Source organism: Neopsephotus bourkii, unplaced genomic scaffold (genome assembly GCF_033783945.1).
Source record: "Neopsephotus bourkii isolate Nb327-2 ecotype Australia unplaced genomic scaffold, CSIRO-AGI_Nbou_v1 NB_838, whole genome shotgun sequence".
Classification (NCBI taxonomy): domain Eukaryota; kingdom Metazoa; phylum Chordata; class Aves; order Psittaciformes; family Psittacidae; genus Neopsephotus; species Neopsephotus bourkii.
Genome location: NW_026901334.1, coordinates 1,985,304 through 2,000,482, shown reverse-complemented (window position 1 = coordinate 2,000,482; position 15,179 = coordinate 1,985,304). Strand labels below are relative to the sequence as shown.

Sequence of the window (15,179 nt, the reverse complement as noted above, 5' to 3'; positions counted from 1 at the left end):
TCCATTGAACCATTCCTTTATCCTAAGATAAAGGCTCTGTGGAAGAAAATCCCTGCACTGGAATGAGGTTTGTCCTGCTAAAAACTGCAGGCCAGCTCATGGACTGAATGGCATTTCAGAGACTGAACCCAAGCTCCTACTTCCCCTCTCCTTAAAGCCATGTATTCTTGTAGCCTGCTCTCACCTTGCTGGTCTCTGCTGGAGGCAGAGTGTGAAAGCCTGTTAGCTTAAAGAAGCACAGAGGCTGGTTTGCAGGATGCTGCCAAAGAGCTGCTCCTGAAGGAGCTGGGGCCTGCTTTGGACAGCAGCACAAGTGGGGCTATGCAGGGTACCCCCGCGGATGGGCGCTGTGTCCCAGCTCCATGGGCTCCTGCTCACGGAGCCCTGTGGCCGTCTTGCAGGTCGGGGTGGTGAGTGCCTTCGCGCAGACACTACGGAGATACACATCCCTGAACCACCTGGCCCAGGCTGCCCGGGCTGTGCTGCAGAACACCTCCCAGATAAACCAGATGCTCAGTGACCTCAACCGGGTCGACTTTGCCAATGTGCAGGTAACGTGTGCTGCCTTTCCCTGTGTCATATTGTCTAGCACTGGGACTCTAAGGAGGTTCCCTGCTCGTAGCCAGCATCTTCTTTCCAATACTAAAAAGCAATTAAATGACCATTTTCATGGTTTGATGTTACTTTTCCAGGTAAGTTTGCCATTGCACTGTGAAGAGGGGAGCAGGCATTAAGGAATTTCTGTAAGAAGTAATGGTAGCAAGCATTATATAGCTCTAATAATAATACTGTGCTGTAGTCTGGATGGATCAGAGGAGAGAGGATTCCGAGCTCATGCACAGTTCTTGTCTGCTAAGAAATGAATTTGAATTGCCAGGATGGGATGCAACAACCATTCAGGATTGGCACGAGTAACTCAACCCTTCTTTCTGAGCAGGAGCAAGCCTCATGGGTGTGCCAGTGCAAGGAAGGCATGGTACAGAAGCTGGAGCAGGATTTCAAGCTCACTCTGCAGCAGCAGAGCTCTCTGGACCAGTGGGCAAGTTGGCTGGATAACGTCGTTACTCAAGTCCTGAAGCACCATGAGGGCAGTCCCAGCTTCCCCAAGGCAGCCAGGCAGTTCCTGTTGAAATGGTCTTTCTACAGGTACATTTCCTTTCTCATTTTGGAGATGTTTCTGCATGGGGCTTGGGGCATGTCAACAGCTCCTTGAAAAGCCAAGGCCAATTTCTTTACTCCCATGCCACTCTGGTTAACTGTTGCTCTGCCCTGGTACACAGAAAGGTACAGTTGTGTCTCCTGTATCCTTTCAGGATGGGGCTAGGATGCTCCATCAACTCAGTTCTTATAAAGTGCTTTGCTACTCTTGGGCTAGAGGTAGAAACAGAGCAGTGTCAGGGTCAAGATCTCACATCAGCTGTGATGCAAGTGTAAAACCCAGCCCAAATATTTTGTTTCCTGGCCCTTTTCCAGCTCCATGGTGATCCGTGACCTCACCCTGCGCAGTGCTGCCAGCTTTGGCTCCTTCCACCTCATTCGCCTGCTCTATGATGAATACATGTTTTATCTGGTAGAGCATCGTGTTGCCCAGGCAACGGGGGAGATGCCAATTGCCGTCATGGGAGAGGTGAGAATTGTTTATTCCCTAGAAACAGACCCAAATTTACCAGTGCTCAAAGAGAAGTGATTGGTTCACAAACCACACTGTGTCCTCACCACGTTCTTATAACCAGCTTTGCTGAGTGATTTACTGACTTGTTTTGAGTGCTGGGCCAAGGCTTCAGCTCCTTGAGCATCCTTCATCCTGGCTGGCTAATACCTGAGCTGTGGGAGGGTTTGGGGCAGTTGGGCATCAGCTGCATTTTGAGGCCTGGAGGAGGAAGGAAAAGGATCTCCCCACCTCTCTCCATAACCTGTGGGTACCAGCCCTGACTTTGGGGTTCCTACCAGAGCAAACACAAGAACTAAACCAAGCAAAAACAGGTCCAGAAGTAACTTTCCCTGCAACTTTCGCCCATTTCAGCTGTTTTTTTCCTTCCATGGAGCTCATGTGAGCCACACAGATGAGCTGTGTGTGCCTTTTGCTTCCCCTTCCCCTCCTATTAGACCCATGCTGTTGCACCAGCCAGCAGTGCTGCGAGTTCCCACTCTTCCCAACAAAAGCCCTCTCTTTACTGATATTAAAGGAACATGAAAGGCAGTGAGTAGCTCCCAGGAAAAGCTGCCTGTGGGAATCTTTCATCCTGCACTTTTTGCCTTGCCTTCATTAAACTCTTGCACTATTTCTATTCTCCAGGAGGGGGCTGAGTCTTCCCACCAAAAGAGGATGGATCTCATCCATTTCCATTGCTCCCTTTAGAGCTCCTCCGCTCCTTCTGCTGCCCCACTTTGCAGGACCTTTCAGCAATTTACTGTTTCAGAGGGACACAACACCTCTTCAGAGCCAAGTATATCCCCAGCTCTCGTTATGCTCGCCACAATGGCCTGGCAAGCCAGAACACTCTCCTGACATGAATGCAAAGGCTTCACAGAGAGTTGTAGGGAGGTGAAGTGATGGTAGAGCCCCAGGAGAGGTGACGAGCTGGCTTGGGTGAGCCCAACAGATGGAGAGGGCTGGAGAGAAGGCACCATCACTTGGATGTGACTCGGGAGATGGAACAATTCCTTCCTTCATTCCAGAGCTCAGTCCTGCCCTGGGTTCTTGTGGGGGGTGTTTGCCCAGAGGTTCAAATGGCAGCTACAGGAATTTCCCCAGAACACGTGGCTGGTTTTGCTGTTCTTTACCATTGCTGCTGGTTGTGGCTTCACCTTAGCTCTCCAGCTGCTTGTTAGAATTGCTGGGGAATAGGAGCCACCTTGCAGGTCTGGTGCTTGGATATCCAAAGAGCCTCACTTACCTTGTAACCCCTTTTCCTTTCAGTTTGGTGACCTCACATCCCTGTCCCCAACGCTGCTGGACAAAGGTACCTCCTGCCCCTGCTACCCAGGGCTGAGTTGCTGTGGGAGGGAGGGGGAGCTCATGCAGGCTCTTCCACCCTGCTCTCTTGGGAAGAAGAACCTCTTCCCCTCGGGGTGCCGCTCTCATGCTGAGCCCTGTCCTTTGCAGATGATGTTGGTGACCTGGGCAACGAGGTGGACCCCGACTCCCGGAGCATGGGGGAGCCGCTGGTGAAGCGGGAGCGCAGCGACCCTGGCTACTCCCTGCAGGAGATCTGAAACAGGGACTCTGCTTTTCTCCAGCTGGGGGAAGACGTCCGGAGCCAGGTTTGATGCTCGCAAGCCTGAGCCTCCTGTATCTGCGTTATTAGTGCCTCTTAGTTTCTCTTTATGTTTACTTGTGTTTGAGGAGGGCTCCCCGCTGAGCCCAGGATGGAGCTGGTTTGGCCGCCTGCTTTCCTCCAGCGTCACTGTTGGCTGGAGGGAGATGCTCCAAAGGCTGCTACCGAGCGATGGAAGCCCCGTGGTGAGCAGTGGATCCGATGTGCCTGGCTGGGTGAGCCTCTCCTCTCCAGCCTGAGCCAGGCAGGCAAATGAGGCTTCCTCTTTCAGGGAAGGTGGTTTGGGTTTCTTCCCCACTTGTCAGACTTCACTGTGATACAGACTTGAACCAATCAGTGCCCAAGAAGAAAGGAAAATGCCTGACCCTTCTCCTCCAGCCTTCCAAGACAAGACCTGGCTCTGACTTTGCCAAATCATTTGTACCAGGGAGTGCAGGACAGTACATCCCTCTTGTACCCGCCTGGGCAGAGGGATCCAGGCTGCACATCCATCTGGTCCCGGCGGAGTGGTGCACACGTGTGCTCTGGGATTGACACCCACATGCTCTGGGACAGGATTCCCAGCTGCTCCCATGTCTTCCCAGCTCAGCGTTTCATTGCTGATCTGCAAATGCTCCTGGGCCACTGTCAGCCCAACTCAAGATACCAAAGGACTGAGGAAGCAGCAGCTGGTTGCAAAGCATGTCCATTGCCCCCTGTGCTCTGATGCCTATGGGCAATCCCCATCCTCCCCAGGGTCCCCAGGCAGAAGGGATCCTGTCCCACATCCTGGGCTTGGTCAGACTCATTGGTGTCCTGCTAAGGTGTTGAAGGTGGGTGCAGCTGCCTGTAGGGCTGCGTGTGGATGGGGTGAGGGTGTGTGACTGCAGTGCCTTAGGCTGGGCTGGCAGGCCCCTTTCCCCCTGTGCTGGCTGAGCCCATCCCATGGAGCAGCATCACTCCACCAGCATTCCCCTGGGCTGTATGGCTGCTGCAGCATCGTGGTGGTGGCTCCAGTGGGGCTGAGCTGGGAGAGCTTCTGCCCCAGCAGGGTTTTATTGTCCCTTTCCATGCCCTGTGAGGTCTGGGCTGATGTGGATTACACAGGGCAGAGGAAGGGGTGGAATCTGCCATCCAGTCAAACAGCAAAAACAACCCCCCCGGGGCAAATCTGTCTGTGAATAAAGGCTGTGTCATAAATAGCTTTTACCATTATTATTATTATTTCTAATGATGCAGTATTTGATGTGGGCTTTTCCAGGGGTCTCGTGTACATCTGCATATCAGAGTATATTCTATCCAAATATATTATTTACTCACTCCAAATGGTACTAAGGTAGCTGTGACACTTGAAAAACTAGTGCTAATGGAAAGTAAAAAGAGCGTGTGTTTAGTGGCACATCCTTCCCTCCCACTGTCCCGTGCTGTTGTCTGTCAGGGTGATGTTTGTCTGTAAATGTCTCATATCGAAGTAGCAGGAGACAAGTGAGAAAGCTGGATTTGTCTGTAAATAACCACGATGAAAACTCCCTGGGTCAGAGGCTGCACTTCACATCCTGCTGATAAAAGGGTCTAAAACACCAACTGAGCAGCCAGGTCTCACACTCCCCTGCTCCCACCCAGTGTGGCCTGAACCAGTGCTGGTGCATTGGCTCTTTGCAGCCGCTACCAACCGACCTCAGCCACCGTCTGCTTCCCATGGACGGGCAAAGGGGATGCTCTGGAGCTCTGCAGCGCTGTGCAAGGAGTCTGGATAACACCTAAACCCCATCTGCACCAAATTCCCAGCTAAACCTGAATAGCAATAAACATATATCAAACGCTCAGGCCTGTACAATAAATGTTGTGGTGCCATTTCTTCTTTAGTCGTTGAAAGGAGGCGTCAGGGAGGTGATGCAGCCTTGCAGCGTTGAGGGGAGATGCAGGATCTGCCCAGTGTGGTCTGAACAAAGCGGTTCTGGCAGGGAGGAGGGCACCCTCTGCTTCCCACCACACATTCCTTGTCACCCACCACCCAGTGCCACCACCTGCCAGTGGCTGTTGCCAGTTCCTGTGCCACCTCCTGCATCTTGCACTCAGCATCACTGGGACACGACAGGGAAGTTTGAAGTGGTGCTGATGGGGGGTGACACCAATTGTGCCAACCCCAGGGAAACCAGGGGCTTGCAACATCCCAGGGGCTGTTTGGCATTGCCAGTCCTTGGAAGGATGCGCTTCAAGCAGGACAGCGAGGCACAGCTCGGGGGTGCAGCAGCAGGAGCCCCACATGGCTGGGGCAAGGCACTGGGGCAGGGGACCAGCCTGCCCCTGGGAGGGAGGGGGGGATGCTGCCAGGGATGCTGCCAGGGATGCACCCATGAGTCAGGGTATCTCCAGAGCTCAGGGTGGATGTGTGATGGGCACCCCCCTGCCTGCCCCAGTGCCTTCCCTTGGTGCCCTCCCACTGGTCCCAGCGTGGACTCAAGCAAAGGGATGAGTTTCATCCCAAACCTTCCCCATCCCGTACTGAGTCATGGGATCATACAGCAGTTCGGGTTGGAGGGAGCTTCAAAGATCATCCGGTTCAACCCCCTGCAATGAGCAGGGACGTCTTCAACTAGAAGAATCTTCAAGGGAAGCTATGGGCTGTCCTGCCCGACAGCATCACCCCCTCCCAGGGCACCCCTGGGGCTCTCCTGCTCCCTCCCCTGGGACTGGGGGTGTTTCTGCAGGAAGGACTTTGCCATCACTCCGGGAGCACCAAGAACCCAGGCGATGCCCTGGGCTGAGTGAGCCCTCCCTGCACCTCCCTGTGCCTGTGCCTGTGCCTGTCCCTGCAGAAGAAAGAGAAACTGAGGCACAGAGAGAGCTGCCTCATGGCAGTGGTTCACTGCCCCGCTGGGTACCATGGGGTGCCAGTACTGGTACCAGTGCTGCTACTGGTGCCTCTGCGCTGCTCTGCTCTGCTGCCTGGCCTGGCTCAGCAGTGGACACAGGGGCTGCCCCCAGCGCTCAGCTGCGGCTGTTTAACCTGCAGAGAGGTTTCACCTGGGGCCTGGTGGGTCCATAGCCCATCACTGGGGCTCCCTGGGGGTGGCTGCTCTTATAAGCCAGCAGCCTGGGAGCTCTGAGGGCTTTTCCTTCCTTTCTTTCCCTTTCTTTCCTCTTTTTCCTCTTTCAGGAGCCTTTGTTTGGTGGTGGGGAGGGTTTGGGGTCTCTGCCCGCAGGTCTCTAGGATGTAATGCCAGGACTTTCTACCCTTCCCAGTACTGCTAAGCAGGTAAGGGCACAGCCACAAGCTCCCTCTGCTCCCCCATCCCTGGGCTGGTTCTGGTTGGGAAGCATCCTGGTGTTCCTCTTCTCCTGTGTAATGTTCCAGACCAAGGATGCTCTCATCGTACAGCTCTGGGGTGGCCTTAGGGCCCTGCTCCCAGCCCAGCTGCAGCACCCCAATGCCAGGACTAAGGAATTCCATCCCAACACAGCATCTTCGTCCATCACAGAGCTGCTCACTCGAGCTCCTCAGGAAGGAGGACTTCTTTGACAGCTTCAGTGGGTATGTGGCTGCTGGGATGTGTGTCTGGGGGGGCTGAGCATTGTGTTTGTCCCCAAGTGAACGTGTCTGGAATGGGCTTAGATTCACTGTTGAGCACTGGTGCTCCCAGAGTGCAGGCTGGCATCGCTCCCCCATAGCTGGGGCAAAGCTCTGGGTCTCTGCTGTCTGCACCATTGTGGCTGTGAGCGGGCACTGTTGCACATCCCAAAGGCCACCAGCTCATGCCTGTGCCCCTGCTGCCCTCCAGGACCTTCTGCAATGTGAGTGATGCTTCAGGGGCCAACCTGCTGGACTGCACCCGCCCCACCCCTGACCAGCAGCTGATCCAGAGGATCGTGTCCCAGGTGGAGTTCTACTTCTCTGACGAGAACCTGGCCAAGGACGCTTTCCTCCTGAAACACGTCCAGAAGAACAAGATGGGCTTTGTCAGCATCAAACTCCTGACGTCCTTCAAGAAGGTGGGCAGCCCCGGTGCCGCCGGCTGGGGTGGGAGGTGGCCTCACATGGATGATGTGCTCTGGGGGTCCCTGGAGGGGTGTATGGGGAGGCTCAGGCTCTGTGTCCTGGGGAAGTGCTGGTGGTGCAGGGCCAGGCTCTGCTCTTTGCCTTTGATGTGCTGCAGCAGTCCCCAAACACCCCTGGGGCTCATTCACCTCCTCTGCCCATGGTTCCTTTGGCTTGCTTTGGGAAAGACCATCCCAGAACCAAAACCCTGCAGGGAAGTGCTGGTGCTGATGTGTGGGGAACCAAGGGGGCACTGGAGACCTTCTCCTGCAGGCCTGAAGATGCTCCTGTGAGAGGGGGATATTGTCTTGCTGTGACTTCAAGTTGGTGGGGATGAAGCCTGCCTGGAGGGTGGGGTTAGGGGGATGTAGACTGATGGGGATGCGGTGTCCCCCTCTCTCCCATAGGTGAGATACCTGACGCGTGACTGGCGGCTCACGCTCTATGCCCTGCAGTTCTCCAGGCTGCTGGAGGTGAACAAGGAGGGGACCAAAGTGAGGAGGAGGATCCCCATCCCCGAGTCCCTCCTGACCGTCCCTCCCAGCAAACTGCTGCTGGCCTGGGAGCTGCAGCCCCAGGAGCAGGACGTGCCCCTGCTGCGGCAGAACTGCTTCCTGGACACCATCACCAGGATGTTCAGCCCCTTTGGAGCCATCGCCGCCATCCGCATCCTGCGCCCAGGCTGCAAACTGCCCTCGGATGTGCAGAAGTACACATCCCGCTTCCCGGAGCTGCTGAGCAAGTGCTGCGCCACGGTGGAGTACGAGAGCCTGGAGAGCGCCTGCAGGGCCTTTGAGGACCTCAGCAGCAGGAGCTGCCGGGGCAGGGAGCGCATCAAAGTGGTCCGGCTCTGGATGAGGGACTCCAAGAAGAAACCCGGTGCGGAGAGGAAGGCGGAGGAGCTGGAGCACATGGGATGGAGGCTGCAGGCGGCAGCTTCTGTGTTCCCCCGTGGCCTCGGGGACTCCGGGCTCTGCAGCTCCCTGGGTTCAGATGGTGCCAGGGTTTCACCACCCCTCCTCCAGAGCAAGGAGCCCACCTCATTTGAAGGGAACGTGAAGCTCAGCAGCCTCAGCAGCAGCATCCCTGGCTCTCTCCTCGGCAGCAAAGTCTTCCCCCCGCTCGGCTTGGACCCCAGGAGCTGCTCCAGCCCCTGCTGCAGCCCCGAGCGCTGCTGCGGATGGAGCCCCTGGCACAGCAGCCCCGCTCCCCATGGCAAACCCTGTCCTGGCTCTGCCCCGCCAGCCCAGGGGATGCTGAGCGACCGCCTCGGCCTGCGGGATGTGGGGCTGCGCCTGCCCCACGGCCCCGATGGCACCAAGGGCTTGGGGAGCGGAGAGCTCGTCCTGCGGCGCTGAGGCTCCTTCACGGTTGGGTTTTGGGTTTTGTTCCCTTGGTTTCCTCCTCCTCTCGAGCAGACGGGAGAGGTGAGGCCGCTTCCCGCAGGGGCCGTTCCTGCCCCAGGTTGTGGAGCTCCCATGGGAAATGGGCAATAAAGAGGGAGGAATTCTCCAGGCAAGTGATTTATTTTGTTCCTTCTTTTTTTGCCCCTTCTTGGCCTTGGGGCTGCCCAAGGTGCAGATGGAGAAGGGTGGGAGGCTCCATGCCTGGGCTGCAGCTCCCTCCTGGGCATTCTCAGGGTGCTGTGGGGTTCTGTTGCTGTGCAGGGAGCTGGAGCTGCTCAGGGTGAGGCCTTGCAGCCTGTCCTGTTGTGAGTGTCCATCCCTGGGGTCCTGGTGCTGCCTTCAGCATGGGGCTGTGTCCATGGGTCCTCCAGGAACCCATCTGTGCTGGCTCCAAGGAGGCTGTGGGGTATGGCCAGAACATGGGGACCCCCAGCACTGTGCTGGGAGACACCAAGCAGCCAACCTGTGCCAGGAGCTGCCCTTCCCCATGGCCCCGTCGCCACCAGCAGCTCTGGCACATGGCACCTTCCTCACCTCCAGCATCCCTGACCCCATGGGCCTGCTGCAGGAACCTCTGGGTATGGACCTGCAGGTGAGAGCAGCCTTGGCTGCTGCGGTTGTTGGTGATGCTCGGACGGAGCAGTGTGCCCCAGCCCTGCATCCCAGGAGGAGCATCCCCATCCTGCTGCAGCTGGCCTCAAGTGTCAGTGAGTTCATGCTTCCTCCTATGGGTGTCTACAGCTGAGCCCTTTGCAGGGCCTTGGGTGACCTGGTCTTGTGGAAGGGGTCCCTGCCCGTGGCAGGGATTGGAACTGGATGGGCTTTAAGGTCCCTTCCAACCCACTCTGTGGTTCTATTGTAGATGTTTGGGTGCTGGTTAGAAAAGGAGAGACCAAAACCATTGTGGAGGATGCTGGCTTTGAAGCTGGTACATCCTGGGGAGCTCTGCAGGGTGGGTGCTGCTGCTGGCCATGGTATCAGTGCCTTGCCCTCACCTCCTTCCTGTCTTCAGCATGGTTTGAAGCTGCATAGGTGGCATCTCCCCTTTCACCCCTGGCAGCAGCTCGGTGTCTACCACAACCAGACACCACGGAGCATGGCCAGGACAGGGTGCATCCTGCAGCGTGCTCATGTGAACAGGGTCTCCTCTGCCTTGCAGCAGCAGGAGGTGGATGGGGACCAGCCCCAGGCAATGGGATGGATCCGTTAATGGGCAGAGGGAGCACAGTGCTGCTGTGTGCACAGAGAAGTCTGAGGCAGCATCGCTTGGGGCCGGAATGGGGCTGCCTGGTGAGAAATCAGGTCTCTTGTCTTGAAGGGGAAGGCTTGGCCTTGAGGGCAATTCCCTCCTGCACCAAACTCCAATTAGCAAAGGCACTCATCCTCCTGCCAGGCTCCCGTGCTGGAAGCTCAAATCACAGTCCCCATGATTATAGACACAGTCGATTGCTAATTGTGGGCAATTTGCAGCAGGGAATGTGCCTGGCTCTGGGCTCTGTGTGTATTTACAGTGCTGGGTACAGCAATACAGTCATTATGTGGTATTAATAACGCGGCCTGCTTTATAAATAAAAGGGAATCTCTCTGTGGCTCTGCTGCTTTGCAGTATGGCTCAAGGCATGGGGCTCTTGGCCTGCTGGTAGCAGGATGCTGGGGGGCTTTCCTGGTTCCCCCTGACTCCCTCAGTGGGGTTAACGGAGCCAAGCACCACGTGCAGGGTGGGTAAAGGGCATCAGGGGGTGATGTGGGATGGGCTGGCTGTGGAAGTGTCCAACCTCCCAGCTCCTCACCTGAGCCCTCCTCACCTCACCTGCAGGTGATGCTGATCCCTGGGGAAAGCCACCCAGGGCAGCTCCTCCTGCCAGCCCCCTCCCCTGCATCACATCTCTCTCCAGAAGGTGCTGGGGCCTGGGGAAGGATGTGGCAGGAGTCCAGGGACAGCACCACGCGCATCGCTCTCACCTCCATACACCCCAATGAAACCATCCCCAGCCTTTTCATGACACTGGCGGTTCCTTCCTGCTCTGGGCAGCATCTCCTGCTGGAGCTGTTTCCCTTTACCTGGATGGGTAAAGCTGATGATGCTCCTTGGGCACTCGCACTCTGCTGAAGGTGCTGGGGGCTTCCAGCATCCCTGCTTTCTGCTGTGGTTACAGGTAAAGGAGGGTTGTGACCGGCTGCAGAGGGAAGCCCCACTGTGCTGGGGAGCAGCTCGTTTCCATGCTAATGAGGCCTCTCCAGCAGGAAAGACATGGCAGTGATGGATGATGCTGTGCTCCCAACCTCCCTCCCCAGGTGCTGCAGAGCAGCCTTGCCTCCCGCATCCCAGTCACAGAGGGAACCTGGACCTGGGTCCCTCTGAGGATGCAGCCACCGAGGACCCCTTCCCACCATCAGAAGACTGGGGTTTTTTTCCATAAGGAATTCTTTGCCAGCCCTCTGGCAGGGATCAGCACAGGAGCACTCTTGCTTCTGCACTTTGTCATGCTCTGCATTTTCCTGTATCACCTCTTTCAAGTAGACCAGCCTCGGAACAGCTTTTACTTTCCCCAGGCTTTATTTCATCTTCCCATCTAATTCATCTATGCACAGGATCCCAGGATATTAGTTAAGGCTTAGTTGGAAGAGCTCCATGTGGCTGTATTTTCTCCCCAGCTTTCATAGCCCAACATCAGACAGGCCATTAACTCGAGCAGCGAACCCAACGAGAAGAATTGGTCTGATTCTGTAAGAATGATTCCATTTTGATTCAGTGCGATTACCCCTGAACACAGAGAGCTCTCCACCAATTCCAGCTACTAAATCTTGGGAGGTCGTGCTGCTGCCACACCTCTCTGTGTGTTTTACAGGTATATTCAACCCTCTCGGATTGATGTCTTTGTACCATCTGTTCTTGATCAGCAGAATACGGATGCTCTAGAGATGCTCACTGGAGATCTACCTGAGCTGATAGAGACAGGGCACTACTCACATCCAGGTTGCTTCCACACTTCATGTGCCCTTTAATTCCTGCTGTGTTATCCCATTTGCCTTCATAGTCCCGTTTGGATTTCTCCTCCCAGCCCTGCTTTTGTAGTCCCCATTCAGTGCCTTGTGCTGTCTCCCCTGACCTGTGTGGCTCAGCTTTACACAGCTCTTTCTCTGCTTAAATCTCCCATTCCCCTCGTTATTCCCCATGGAGGGAGGTCTCTTGCTCTGCGTTGCGGTGTTGCCTTGAGGGTGAGGTTCTACAAGTCATCCGAAATCACGTCTTTAATCTCATGTTCATTATGAGCACTTTCTTTCTAGGAGCATGGTGTTCTCACTACCGATAGCAGGTAACCAGGGCTTGTGTTCGTCACCTCATCTCCTCCTCAGCGTATTCCATGGCCCAGTTCAGGGAGCTGATGCGCTTTGACATCCATCCAGCAGCAGACCTTGATAGAAAATCCACCTCCTGACCCTTGCTTTCCCCCGAGGCAAACCCCTCCTTTGACTCTTTCCTACTCAGCAGCTGTGCTCTTGGAGACTTTGCCTTGCGGCGCAGGTCCAGGTGGCATCTCCATGTGCTCGTGCTGCTTTCAGGCCTGTTTCTGATGGTGAGCCAGGGTCTCTTTGAGCCTGTGGGTGATGTCAAGACTACGCTGGTGCTCCGAGGTGAGGTGAATGCATGTGCACTGGAATGCATGGCAGGAAGCTGGATGAGGGCATGGAGAAGGGAGCAGAAGCAGGGATGGATGAACCTCCTGGGGCAAGCACAGGCCAGCCTGGAAGCAGGAGCAGGGCAGGGCGATGCAGGGAGGCAGCAGCTGGGTAGGGAGAGGTTTTCTCTGTGTTCCCTTTGCCTTTCCCAGTGTTATAAATTCAGGTCCTGTCTGGACCCGGACACTGTCTGGAGGCCAGAGGGCACTGCGGCTGCCAGCAGACGTGAGGTGAAGCGGGGCGAGATGGATCTGCTGTGCTGAGCCTGGCACAGAAGGCTCTGGAAGGTCAAACGAGCCCCAGGCTGGGGTCCCACCGTGTGCTCACCCTTAATGCAGGCAGGGGCAGCTTTGGAAGGGCAGAATCCCCTGGGAAGGGTACATGGGCAAGCAGAGGGTTGCACAGAGAGGCGTCTGCCTCGCTAATGGAATGAGCCTGCAGCTTAATGCATGGTGAATCCTGACATAACTGAAATAAACCGTGTCCAAGGGGAGCTGCTTCCCAATTACAATTCATTAGCGAGCCCTGAGCCGCGGCCTGACCACAATCAATGCTCAGCAATCTGCATCCCTCCCTGGGGACCTCAGCAGGAGGCAGGTCCATCCCATACCAGCATGGCTGGAGCAGAGCCTGCCTCCAGAGGGGGGTCCCTCATGGGTCCCATCTGGCTTGGACCCCCGTGTATGGCACAGGGATGAGGACAGGGTCCTCCTTCCCTCACCTTGCCCTTCTCTGGTGCAAGAACACCCCAGCTGTTGGGGTCTTGGTGTGATTTGAGGTGGGCTGGCCATAGAGGACACGAGCTCCCGACAGCTCCCCACAAACCCTCTTTTTGGTTGTAGAACCATTGAATGGGTTGGAAGGGACTTTCAAATCTCACCCGGTCCAACCTTCTGCAATGAGCAGGGACATCTTCAAGTGGGTCAGGTTCCCTGAGGAGCTGGTGCCAGGCGTTGTCCACCCATGTTTTTGTCATCCCTTATCCACTGCCTTTCTGGAAAGCTTTGGGAAGGCTTCTGGCCATTCTCCATTGCCATGGCCACTGGGTGAAGAGGACGCAGTGGGGCCATTGCCTGCAGTGGCTGGGACATGGACCTATCCTCTACCCAGGTTATTTGGGGGCTTTGGAGGTCAGCGATGGGGCCAGAGGGCTCAATGCTGCTCTGGCCAGGAGCTACTTTTTGCCAGTGAGTGGAGAAGTGTCTCCTTGGAAAGCCAAGGTCACTCTGTGGAGCACAGCAGGCCAAGGGGGGCTTGTGCACATGTAACTGTTGCCTGCAGACCAAGAGCCACTGCGACCTGGGTAGTACTGGATTCAACTGAGGGCATTGGGCCAGCTGAATCTACAAATGCTCCCATTGAATTCATGGACAAAGTCCTTTAGAAGTGGTGGTATCTCCACTACAGAGGGTCCTAGGCCGGGATTAGATGGCTTTTGGCAGCAGACATCTTGGCCAGTCATGAGATAAGTCTTGGGCAACATGGTCTAGTGTGAGGCATCCGTGTCCATGGCAGGGGGTTGGAATTGGATGAGCTTTAAGGTCCTCTCCAACCCAGACCATTCTATGGTCCTATAAGTAGGTACCTGGCCCGCATCATATGGGAGGTCTGCCGAAATGATCTGCTTGTCCCTTCTAGCATCTCCACCATCAACATGTAGGAGTGGTTTTGACACCCTGAGGAGCAATGGGATAGATTGCCATCTCAGACCTTTACCTCCAGACACTGAGGGCTTTGCCCTGCTGTTCCTGTTGCATTTGAGCTCACAGTGTGTGTCTGCAGACAAACACCTCTCATGGAAGATTTTGTTCAGCCATTTCCAAGTTTTATGCTTGGTTTTGATCAAACGGGGCACCCGGGATAGTTCTCGAACGCGTCCCCCGTGACTCCTCTGGTTCACTTGGTTCTCTGTTCCTCCACCAAATGGCACAGATTAGGGATGCAGCCCGTGCTGCCAGATGCAATTGTCCTCTTTGGACTCTCTGGCACAGGCTTGCTTCTTTGCAGACTTGAGCATACAAAATGTTCACTGCCAAATTACAGCTCCGAGGTAAGTGCTGTGCCAAGAACAATGCCTCAACCTCATTTAAGAACAGCTCATTAGAGGTGGAAGTTTTGGGCATGAGGTGTATTTCATCCCAGGAGCGTACCTGCCTGGCCCAGGTACAGGTCTATGGAACAGAAGAGTTCTGTGCTGCCTCTCGAGATGCTCACCTGCCAAAGCCTCTGAGATGGGTTCGTTTTGGTGGTGAATGACTCCAGAATGATTCTGGACAATCATGGAATGGTTTGGGTTGGAAAGGACCTGAAGATCATCCAGTTCCTACCCCTGCCACGGGCAGGGATGCCTCACACTAGACCACGTCACCCAAGCCCCATCCAACCTCGCCTTGAACACTGACAGGGGTGGAGCATTCACCACCCTTTGGGCAGCCTGTGCCAGCCTCACAGCATCCATTTACACATGGATAAGCTCTGTGAGCACAGGGAGGTGGCTCCTAGCGCTCGAGGCAGGTTTGAAGGCGCACGTGTGAAATGTGCCGGCTCTTAAAGCGCGGAGTCACCACGGAGCCATGGAACATGACCAAAGGAATGGGCACCCTCCGCTTGTCAGCTCTGCATTACGATCTGGGCAGCAGCTGCAGGTGCCATCAGCAATTTGCTTTCCAGAGGGAAAGTGCTCAGCGCTTCCAAACGTCACATCCACGTTCAAGTGTCTACAGGCAGATGCCCAGACTGAAAAGCATCCTCAGCCAAGCTCAAGCAGGTTGGAGCATGTGGCCAAACATGCTGCAG

The 15,179-nt window shown here is 55.6% G+C and overlaps 2 protein-coding genes across 7 annotated transcripts in view; both read left to right on the top strand.

The window, feature by feature from the left end:
* LOC133213615 (DNA-binding protein RFX2-like) overlaps positions 1-3,304 on the top strand; it is a 51,214-nt gene extending 47,910 nt beyond the window's left edge. For all 6 annotated transcript variants that reach the window (XM_061355953.1, XM_061355952.1, XM_061355955.1 and 3 more), the window contains 5 exons: positions 402-551; positions 938-1,146; positions 1,474-1,627; positions 2,921-2,963; positions 3,107-3,304. In XM_061355953.1, coding sequence (XP_061211937.1) covers positions 402-551; positions 938-1,146; positions 1,474-1,627; positions 2,921-2,963; positions 3,107-3,216 — 666 coding nt within the window. In that variant the 3' untranslated portion in view covers positions 3,217-3,304. The remainder of the gene's footprint in view (positions 1-401; positions 552-937; positions 1,147-1,473; positions 1,628-2,920; positions 2,964-3,106) is intronic.
* Positions 3,305-6,112: 2,808 nt separating this feature from the next.
* On the top strand, positions 6,113-8,677 carry LOC133213700 (la-related protein 6-like). Its single transcript, XM_061356124.1, has 4 exons — positions 6,113-6,516; positions 6,616-6,792; positions 7,040-7,250; positions 7,704-8,677. The coding sequence occupies exons 2-4, from the start codon at positions 6,623-6,625 to the stop codon at positions 8,652-8,654; spliced, it is 1,332 nt and encodes a 443-aa protein (XP_061212108.1). The 5' UTR covers positions 6,113-6,516; positions 6,616-6,622; the 3' UTR covers positions 8,655-8,677.
* Positions 8,678-15,179: the final 6,502 nt, after the last annotated feature.

What these genes read in the sequence shown, in the direction of transcription:
- LOC133213700 (XM_061356124.1), top strand. Translation starts at nt 6,623, where the DNA reads ATGCTCTCATCGTACAGCTCTGGGGTGGCCTTAGGGCCCTGCTCCCAG. An exon ending in TTCTTTGACAGCTTCAGTGG is followed by an intron (nt 6,793 to 7,039) that starts GTATGTGGCTGC and finishes GCTGCCCTCCAG; the next exon opens with GACCTTCTGCAATGTGAGTG. An exon ending in TCCTGACGTCCTTCAAGAAG is followed by an intron (nt 7,251 to 7,703) that starts GTGGGCAGCCCC and finishes TCTCTCCCATAG; the next exon opens with GTGAGATACCTGACGCGTGA.